Source organism: Salmo salar, chromosome 03 (assembly GCF_965601325.2).
Source record: "Salmo salar chromosome 03, fSalSal1, whole genome shotgun sequence".
NCBI classification, from domain to species: Eukaryota; Metazoa; Chordata; class Actinopteri; order Salmoniformes; family Salmonidae; genus Salmo; species Salmo salar.
This window is the reverse complement of record NC_138293.1, coordinates 71,328,071-71,338,106: the sequence shown is the minus strand read 5'-3', so window position 1 is coordinate 71,338,106 and position 10,036 is coordinate 71,328,071. Positions and strand designations below refer to the sequence as shown.

At 43.4% G+C, this 10,036-nt stretch overlaps 1 protein-coding gene across 2 annotated transcripts; it reads right to left on the bottom strand.

Annotated features, from left to right (window-relative positions):
* Nucleotides 1-1,849: 1,849 nt before the first annotated feature.
* Nucleotides 1,850-7,412, bottom strand: LOC106601397 (putative ATP-dependent RNA helicase DDX5). Of its 2 annotated transcripts, none has more exons than XM_014193572.3 (13): nucleotides 7,212-7,412; nucleotides 6,239-6,410; nucleotides 5,968-6,064; nucleotides 5,715-5,848; nucleotides 5,533-5,598; nucleotides 5,307-5,448; nucleotides 5,072-5,232; nucleotides 4,815-4,987; nucleotides 4,597-4,707; nucleotides 4,455-4,516; nucleotides 4,320-4,379; nucleotides 2,854-3,072; nucleotides 1,850-2,629 (listed from the first exon to the last, which is right to left on the bottom strand). In XM_014193572.3, exons 1-13 carry the CDS (start codon nucleotides 7,250-7,252, stop codon nucleotides 2,217-2,219), a joined length of 1,851 nt encoding a protein of 616 aa, XP_014049047.1. In that variant the 5' UTR covers nucleotides 7,253-7,412; the 3' UTR covers nucleotides 1,850-2,216. The 2 variants fall into 2 exon arrangements, with proteins under 2 accessions (XP_014049047.1, XP_014049048.1); XM_014193573.3 differs by having other exon boundaries at nucleotides 2,346-2,629; nucleotides 2,841-3,072.
* Nucleotides 7,413-10,036: the final 2,624 nt, after the last annotated feature.

Genomic DNA, 10,036 nt, shown 5'->3' with positions numbered 1-10,036 from the left:
TAGAATGGCCTTACTGAAAAGCTCAGTGACGTTCAAGGTGGCACCATCATAGGATTTGTTTTTATAAACATTTATTTAACCTTTATTTGACTAGGCAAGTCAGTTAAGAACAAATCCTTATTTACAATGACGGCAAACACTGGCCAAACCCGGACGACGCTGGGCCAATTGTGCACCGCCCTTAGGGACTCCCAATCACGGCCGGTTGTGATACAGACTGGATTTGAACCAGGGTGTCTGTAGTGACGCCTCTAGCGCTGAGATGCAGTGCCTTAGACCGCTGCACCACTCGGGAACCCGACTGGCTTGCACAGAGCCCTGACCTCAACCCCATTGAATACCTTTGGGATGAATTGGAACACCGACTGCGAGCCAGGCCTAATCGGCCAACATCAGTGCCCAACTTCACTAATACTCTAGTGGAGGTATGGAAGCAAATCCCCACAGCAATGGTCCAACATCTAGTGGAAAGCCTTCCTAGAAGAGTGGAGGCTGTTATAGCAGTAAAGGTGGGACCAACTCCATATTAATGCCCATGATTTTGGTATGAGATGTTCGAAGAGCAGGTGTCCACATACTTTTGGTCAAGTAATGTACTTTAGGGCCATTCAGATCACGGCTGTGAAAATATGTACCTCTCACCCTCAAGGCATCTAGAAGAAACTGAGTTCATGAGTTCCATGCTTTTCTCCAGCAGGGTCAGACATCACAATACAGTCAAGTTCTGCTTGCATTGTTTGCCATCTAGAATGGATACAGTACAAGGTGTCAAAACAAGTTTAATACAGTTGTTTGAGCTGTGTTGAGCTTTAATAGATGTCACTCCACCCAAACAAGTCCCTGCCAACACCTCAGGGGGAAGACAGACAGGGCCAACCAGTTACCCAACCCTCACCAGCTTGCTAAGAGGGATGGGAGAGAATGGTTTCATGTGCTGGTCAGTAAAAGCAGGCAGAGAAACATGTTTGGTAAATCCAGGCCATAAAATGCCTTCATGGATGGATGGCAGATGAAATTGACTTACAATTTTCCTTCCAAGAGGCCACAATCAATATTTAAGACTGTGTTCAAGACATGACTGCTGGTACAGTGTCCAGTACAGACAGACCTCTCTCCTTACTGCATCAGGTACTATATACCTAATGCACCACTAACATTGGAAGAAACCAAGACTCTGAACGGTAATAGTAATGAAAATCAGATAGGTCAGTGCCTTTCCTAGCACACACCTGCAAGACCGATGGGTAACATTTCACAATGTGCATATTTGCATCAGCATATTAAGCACAACAAAATGGGTATATGCAGACATCCTTGTGCAATGTTACCCATTTGGTCAATTTTAGGGAAATTGACCTCTGGGGTACTGTCTGCAACCTGACAACGGTGGAGGTTGTTTAATCATTGATTTACTTGTCTCCTTTTCACCTCATTTAACACCTGATTTACATAAGGCACAGCAATAGGCTGACAATGTCAGTCACAATAGCACAAGGGGTGTCCTATTGTGCTGCAACGTGAGAGGCCAATGAGATTGCCGGAGCTCCTTGAAGTCTGCAAAAAAATAAACAATTCTCTGGAGGAAGTCTTTAAATCCAAATATACTAGATTGATTTTTGCTTAACTGCAAGCCTCAACCCCCAGTATTAACATAAGAGCTACATAGTCAAGCATATTAAGCAACCATGAGCATTCACTAATTTAAGCTATTGACCATGTTCATATATCCTTCTAGACAAAAGATTCATTCCATACGGCTCCTAAGCGGTCAGCCATTTACCTGTTGAGGCGAAGCGGAACAGACTCACTGAAATTCATGTGATGTTTTAAAAGAATACAAGACAAGATATGTATTTTTGGTTTTTAATCGAAAGGCCATGCAGTGCCTCCCAGTTAAGATCTTAACATATCACTTTAAATGGTACAGGTGGGACAAAACAATACATCTGCAATTAACTAGTACAAAATAAGACTAAACGTTACTGAGGAATGTAACAAATTAAATAAGTAAAAGAAATCAAAACTGTGCGCCATCACTATTGCTGCGCTGCAGGACACCCCCCCCCCCCCCCCCCCCCCCACAAGGACTTGATAGAGGTTCAAAAATTGGTTGAACCCTGTTGTGTAAAAAATTCAACAGTACAATTATGGATAGAGTATAGGACTAATCAAGACAAAAAAGCAATAAGTTACCATCGTTACTTTCATGTGCATGTTTACTGTGGGAATTGAAGGGGCATTGGGTAAGGCACCATGGGCTGTGGTGCTTGTTGCTGTGTGAAGGGGAACTGTTGATGGCTCATGCCACTCTGTGCACCTCCCTGGTTGGCACTAAACTGTGGGGCCTGGAAGTTCTGCGTTGGGAAGGCCCCAGCCTGGCTGGCACCATAGTTTGACTGGCCATTGGTGCCGTAGCTGCCGCCAAAACCATTGCCGCTTTTGTCAAAGCCACTTGCCCCATAGCCTCCGCTCTGTGTATTTGTGCCAAAGACCTTCTTTGGTCCACTGTCAAAACCTCTATCGTTTTCCCTGTCCCTAAAGCTAGTGAAGTCACGCCTGCCCCCGGAGGAGTACCTGTCCCGGCGGTCATCCCTAAATCCACTACCACCTCTGCCTCCCCTTGAATGACCTGAAAAGAAAAACAAGAACAAATTAGAATGGGCTTTCATGCTAGTTTGAGTGATATGAGATGTGTACATGGGAAGAGACACTGTAGGGGGTAAATGGCTAACACAAAAATGAATCAAGATCCTATAGCTTTGACTGTGCCAAACCCATCCACGTCAACAAAAAAAAGGGGGGGAAATGGCTGCAGCTGAACCACAGTTCCTGTATCTCACCAATTAGATTTACCTCCTCTGTCCGCCATCTGGAGGAGTTTAGGGTTGATGGCCTGGTTGGCCTCACGGAGCACAGCAACGAGGTCACTGGCCTGCCTCATGTTGTTGGGGGTGAAGAAGGTGTAGGCTGTGCCAGTCTTTTGGCTCCGGGCAGTTCTGCCGATGCGGTGGATATAGTCCTCAGAGTTGTTGGGGTAGTCAAAGTTGATGACAAATTTCACGTCTTCAACATCTGTAGGATGTGTTGCAGTGTGGCAAAAAATAAAGAGCGCACAAAGATGCACACCACAACAGCCAGACCAAAAGAGCAAAGTTAGTACAACCAGTCACTGGATGTAGCCGTTTTTTCCACTAGGCTGTAAAGAATAGCATTAGATAACTCCAGAAAGACTAAATCCGTGGGGATACTACGGTGGGAAGAGAGAAACAATGCACACTCCAAATGCTTCCAATCCATATAACCCCTCAATTCTCAACAGCCCCCACCCCCCAAAAAAGGATCAGAAGTCTTACCATAAAGGAGTATGCATTCACTAGTCCATTCCCATTGCAGAAAACTCCCCACACAATGTCCAGTGACTGCAGGGTGCTTCTACACAGTAAGGCCACTACGCACACTGTTGCCTCCTCATGTGCCAAAACTAGGACCTTATGGTGATAACGAAGGCACCTTCTTCCCACACTCATAAGAAGCTTGCTATAAAGGCCACACTGCAACGTCTTGCCAAGACCATAAACAATTGGGGAAAGCTAAAATGGAGCCACTTACTCCTGTGACCCATAACAAAAGTACCCCCAGTCTCATCAAGGCAAGATATTCCCAGAACCAGTGTTCACGTGATCAAATGTCTCTCGTTGGCAGGTCTCGACATGACTTGAAACGCAGGTGAGGGAGGAGTGCGAGCTTGGATTTTGTCCCCAGCCAACTGACATGACCCACTGACACTAAGCGCCAGTAGCCATATCATTACAGAGGTGAACGTGTAATTGGACTTACAACTGCTCTCAAAACAGAAGTTTAGGATACTGCCACATATGCTTTCAGAAAAGCGACACCTTCCAGAATTCGATGACTTGCAATACAATGCCCAAACCGACATGCAAGACATGGAAACAGCAGAGCCTGGTGGAGCCATGAGCTTGGGTGTGAAGCAGTCCAAACCGATGCCAGAGAACAGCTGCATTTACAGGGGTGCGGCGGCTAACCCTCATTTAGGCCCCCTTTTGGGCAGCCCAGCGTGATATTCAGCACTCAGGCCCCGCCACCTCTGTATGTGACTGGGTGGTGTCCCAGTCAGGACAACTCCAAGAGTTCTCCTTCCCCCTCTGGAGACCTGGGCGTGTCATGCCAAGGCCCTGCCTCAAAAGACCGCTCCTTCAGATAGGGGAGAAACTCAGAAGGCAGAAGAGTTACAGAAAGAAACACTTTCTTTCAGAATAAAAGTTGGTACAAGGGACCAAGGACAGAATGAAACTAACCTAGACCCCTGGAGGCGACGTCTGTGGCAATGAGAATTGGCGCCTTTCCGAACTTGAACTCTGAAAAAGGAAAATAAATTGATAGCTGGCCATAACAGGTTGTGTCTTAATAAATTGTTCTTGTGATAAACTCACCATTGAGCACCCAGTCCCTCTCCTGCTGGCTCTTGTCTCCATGGATGCCCATTGCTGGCCAACTAAAAGGAGCAACTGTCAATTGAGTCCAGTAAAACACGTGTACCTTGAATTTAAAGAAGGAAGTATTGATGCCACTTACCCATCCCGCCTCATCCTCCTAGTGATTTCGTCACATCTCCTCTTGGTCTCTGTAAAGATTATGGTCTTGTTCTCCTTCTCACTCATGATCTCCTCTAGTAGGCGGAGGAGTCTGGAAAGGGAAGAATTAAATTAGTGACTTGACAAAACAAGCATCCAAGTCATCATTTCCACCCATTACATATACAGTACAGAAATGACAGGTCAGACAGGACTCACTTGTCTTCTTTCTCGCCATCATTGCAAACATCCACGATCTGCAAGATGTTGTGGTTAGCACTCAGCTGCAGAGCTCCCACATTAATCTGGACGTAGTCCTTCAGGAAGTCCTCTGCCAGCTGGCGCACCTCTTTGGGCCAGGTGGCACTCCACATCAGTGTCTGTCGGTCAGGCTGAAGAGAAGGAACATGTCAGAATTTCCCTTGACGACTGTACCAAGTGAGATCAGTAGACTAACACATTACAATAGAACTCACTCTGATTTGGTCCACAATTTTTCGGATTTGTGGTTCGAAACCCATGTCGAGCATTCGGTCAGCCTCATCCAGGACCAGGTAAGTGCATCTGCGCATGTTGGTCTTTCCTGCCTCCAGGAAGTCAATAAGCCTGCCAGGTGTGGCAATGCAAATCTCCACACCTATAAGAAACAATCTTGAGCACCAAATTCCATAGATTCAAATCAGCCAAATACAGAGCAGTTGTGGAACTTACCTCTATCCAGGTCACGGAGCTGTGGCCCTTTGGGCGCGCCCCCATAAACGCAGACAGACTTCAGGCGAGAAGCTCTGCCATACTCTGCCGCCACCTGCTGGACCTGCTGAGCCAGCTCACGGGTCGGGGCAAGCACTAAGCACTGAAAGAAAGATTAAATACCATCAATCCATGTTGGGCGGATGAGAGATTAGATACAAGTGTTTGAATATCCATGGGTACTTACAATAGGGCCATCTCCACGTTCCAGGAAAGGCTGGTGATTAATGTGCACGATTGCAGGCAACAAGTACTGCAGGAAAAAATTATGATATTGCATTACAGTAAAAAGGACCATCATTCCTCTTATTTTTATGAGCAAGTCTAAGTTGTTGGAATGGTCAAGGCTAATATTCTCACAACACTTACCGAGAGAGTTTTCCCAGAGCCTGTCTGTGCAATACCAACCATGTCCTTGCCACTCAACGCCAGTGGCCAACCCTGTGCTTGGATCGGTGTTGGTTCTGACCAGCCTGCTTTGTTAATGACATCCATCACATAGGCTGTGCAAAGGGGGGGGGGGGGGGGGGGGAGAGTACATGAAAACTAGCCCAGATTGAAGACGACTCTGGATAAGAAATAAATATTTCAACGGAATGTCAGATATTAATGATGTGCCTACTTGGAAAACTGGCTTCATGGAACTTCATAATTGGATTAGGGCAGTCCCTCCCCTTCACAGTAACCGCTTTAGTACTTCTGTACTGTGCAACCTCTTGCTGCAATGACAACATGGAGACTCAGATCAATTGGCATGGCAATGAAAAAGACACCTACAAACGGCCATGGGGGGGGGGGGGGGGAGAACATGCGCTAGAACACATGCCAATGGCCATTATGTAACATTTACAGTAAATCAGCTGCATCTGGATTTTGACCACTAGAATACATACCGGAGATCTCCGAGTAACATCGGGGTGCTCTTGGTAAAAGTTCTTTTCAAATTTAGAGAGTTCGTCAAGGTTCCAGTGCTTCTTGCGCAGTCTATCACCGGGATTGCCAAACTTCCCCCCACCACCACCACCTCTTCCACCGCCTCCAAAACGGGGTGGTCCGCTGCCATAACTGGGGAAGAGAATGGTCTAACGTTAGTCACGCCAACCAATGTAAAAGAGACTTAGGTTACCAGTGGATATACTCGCTTGAGTAATAGCCAAATCAAAGAAACTTACATATTAGATTTAACAGAAAATTGTTTAGTGACAACTAGCAGTCAGCGTGTAACTAAACATTACCCCAACTTCAATACAATGCATAAATTACTGCCAGCGTTTTAAATTCAACAAACTAGAAGAAATGTTTGGCTTATTGGACTCGGCTGTTTTTAAACGTGACGCAATCTTCAATATATATCCGGCAGAGGAACAATGAAAAAAAAAAAACCCGGCCGGCATTTTGTATCCGCATTCAATAATGCCACATGGCGTACAAATAAATTTAGTCGGCTAGCTTGCCGGTTATCGGACACATGCTGTATGAAGAGGCACAATGTTAATGTTAACATTAACGTTATGAAAATGTGATAACGTAAATTAGAAAATTACAAAATTACAGCCGCTGACTAGGTGGCTCGTATTTTAATTAGCAGGCCCCCAGCTAAGAAGTATCGGATTCAGGTCAGGCCTCTTGCTAGTTTCATGACTTAACGAGGCCTTTAAAAACGTTGGTTCCTTCTGATTCGGAATACCTATCTAGCTAAAAATGTAGATATTAACTTTAAATGGAAACTACGACAGTTTAAGAAAACAAAAATGTATATATATATACCTAGCAAACTACCGTGATCCCGTGCGTCATGTCAGCCATTTCTGGCGAGACAACACGAGGTGTTAAATTCGCCTAAAACTCATTAATTCAGACACTTACCCTCTATCTCTACCACGATCTCTGTCGGAAAATCCAGGCATCTTGTAAACAAAGTGTATAAATAAAAACGATAAATAAACTACGCCTGAAAATCCGATATCAAACCCGACCTGCCGTGACGATGCTGAAATGCCGGTGAATTAAAACAAGAGATTCGGCTTTTATTGCATGAGGAAGTGTCACGCTCCGTCTGAGTGAAGTATTAATCCGCCGTGAACTGACTACACCGCAGCACATAGCACGTCACATTCAAAGCTGTTTGGAAGGAACACGTGCATATTTTGCGTCAATGTTCGGAAAATGGTGTGAAATGGAGGAGCTCATTTGTCGCAATGTGTTTATAATGTTAAAGGCGCCTTACAGATAAAGTATCTGTATCCCATTATAAAAAAAGGTTTTGAAACAAATGCTATTCCAAATTGAATCTCTAATACGACAGAATGCTATTGTGTGGTATTTAGCTAGGTATTAGTATTGTCAATGTATCACATTTTATCAGGTGTATCACAATAACCACGTTTCCATCCAGTTTTATACGAGTAAATTCATACCGTATTAACAGCTGTGATATAAATGCCGACGGTGTGTCCGTAAAATTATTTATGCGAGAAATTCAAGCGACGATATGGTATGACTCGGGAAACCATTCAGTTTATTGGGCTACATATGAAATAAATTATTATGAACTTCACAGGTTGGTAAAAGTGCACGGTGATCTTGATGCTCCTTTCCAATAAATATTGAGGGTCTAATTCTGGTGACATGATGATCGATGCTTGACTGCCGTTTGACAAATAAACAAATTCTCGCTCTTAGGTGTATCAGAGCGATATATTTAGACATAGCTCTCTGGGTGTATCACTTGGGATTATTTAATGAAACCTGTTGGCGAAAGCATATGTACAAAAAAAAGAAACAGTTGTGATCCGGTTGCTTTCCTTTTACCATAGTGATGTCAGTACTCAAAGAAAGCACATCCAGTAAAAAAAAATGGCTGGACGGCAGTCTCAAACTAGTGCAGTTGATTTGCAGGAAAATCTCCCTAAAATTTGAATTCTGCTGATTACTTTAGCGTAAAAGATGGTAGACCTAAAGCCACTTAATCAGGTCATGTTTTTAATGAATAATAGACTGTAAAGGGTTTTTGGAAATTGGAAAAGCTACTCTAATGTGAAAATTTTGATTTACAGTAAAAAGTCCCTAACCTCCGAACTTGTTAGTGTAGTTCTGGGTCAGTTGTCTATATATTTTTTCACTAAAATGCCTTTAATAGACTACTGCCTTCCGAAAGTATTCACCAATGGTGACTTTAAAACATTTCCTGAGTTTAATGGCTGTGATAGAAACGGAGGATGGACCAACAACATTGTAGTTACTCCACAATACTAACCTAATTGACAGAGTGAAAAGAAGGAATCCTGTACAGAATACAAATATTCAGAAACCTGCATCGTGTTTGCAATAAGGCACTAAAGTAAAACTTCAAAAAAAGTGGCAAAGAAATTAACTTTTTGTCCTGAATACAAGCATTATGTTTATGGCAAATCAAACAAATCCCATTTCTATCACAGCCAGTAAACTCTGTAACTGTTTTAAAATAAGCATTGGCCTCATGGTGAAATCTCTGAGTGGTTTCCTTCCTCTCCGGCAACTGAGGGTGCATTGATACACCATCCAAAGGCATATTCAGTGTCTGCTTTTTATATTTTCACCTATCTACCAATAGGTGCTCTTATTTGTGAGGCATTGGAAAATCTCCCTGGTCTTTGTGGTTTAAGCTGTACCGAAATGCACTTCTCGACTGAGGGACCTTACATATAATTGTATGTTTGGGGTACAGAGATGGGTTAGTCATTCAAAAACCATGTTAACTACTATTATTTGACACAGAGTGAGTCGATGCAATGTATTATGTGACTTGTTAAGCACATTTTTACTCCTGAACTTATTTGGAGTTGCCATAACAAATACTTATTGGCTCCAAACATTTCAGCTTTTCATTTGTAAAAATGTCTACAAACAAAATTGCACTTTGACATTATGGGTAATTGTGTGTAGATCAGTAACACAAAATCTAAATTGGATCCATTTTAAATTCAGTCTGTAACACAACAAAATGTGGAAAAAGTCAAAGAGTGTGAATACTTTCTGAAGACACTGTATGTGATCAAGTTTAATATGCAGAGTGGTGTACCACTGCTTGGATCTACAAAATAACATCAATGTCAAGGTTGGCTGTTGGCTACCACAGAAACAATCTGTTTAGTACTATACAGTCCATCACACTACCATAAATTACCTTATGTATACCCATTCCTTTGTCTGAGCAAATAGATACTGATTCCCCAAGCCCCCTCCCATCACCACCTTTCCCCATCATCATTGATGAAAGCACTTCAGTTCACACCTCTGATGCTCAGGACATGCCAGACTCATTCTAATTCAAATAAATGCTCAAATTAAAGGGAAAGCTTTACAGCTCCCACTTTGTCAAGATTTAAAAGCTGGTTAAAGGATGACAAAACATACCAGTGTTTCACGTCCTGACCAGTAGAGGGTGTAGTTGGGTCAGGACGTGGCAGAAGGGAGTTTTATTGTTTCATGTGTGTTTTATTGTTTCATTGATTTTGGCCGTGTGACTTCCAATCAGGCACAGCTGTAAAGGGTTGTGGTTGATTGGGAGTCACACATAAGTTGCCTACGTTTCGTGGGTAATTGAGCTTGTCATTGTGGTTGCACCTGACAGGACTGTGTTGGCTGTCAGTTTTGTTGTTTTTGTACATTGCATAGTGTTCGTGTAATTAAATATGACGAACCCTAACTCC

Coding starts and splice junctions, on each gene's coding strand:
- LOC106601397 (XM_014193572.3), bottom strand. CDS start 7,252: ATGCCTGGATTTTCCGACAGAGATCGTGGTAGAGATAGAGG. Junction 6,065..6,238: donor ATGTTACTCGGAGATCTCCG/GTATGTATTCTA, acceptor TTGTCATTGCAG/CAAGAGGTTGCACAGTACAG. Junction 4,517..4,596: donor AGGAGGATGAGGCGGGATGG/GTAAGTGGCATC, acceptor TGCTCCTTTTAG/TTGGCCAGCAATGGGCATCC.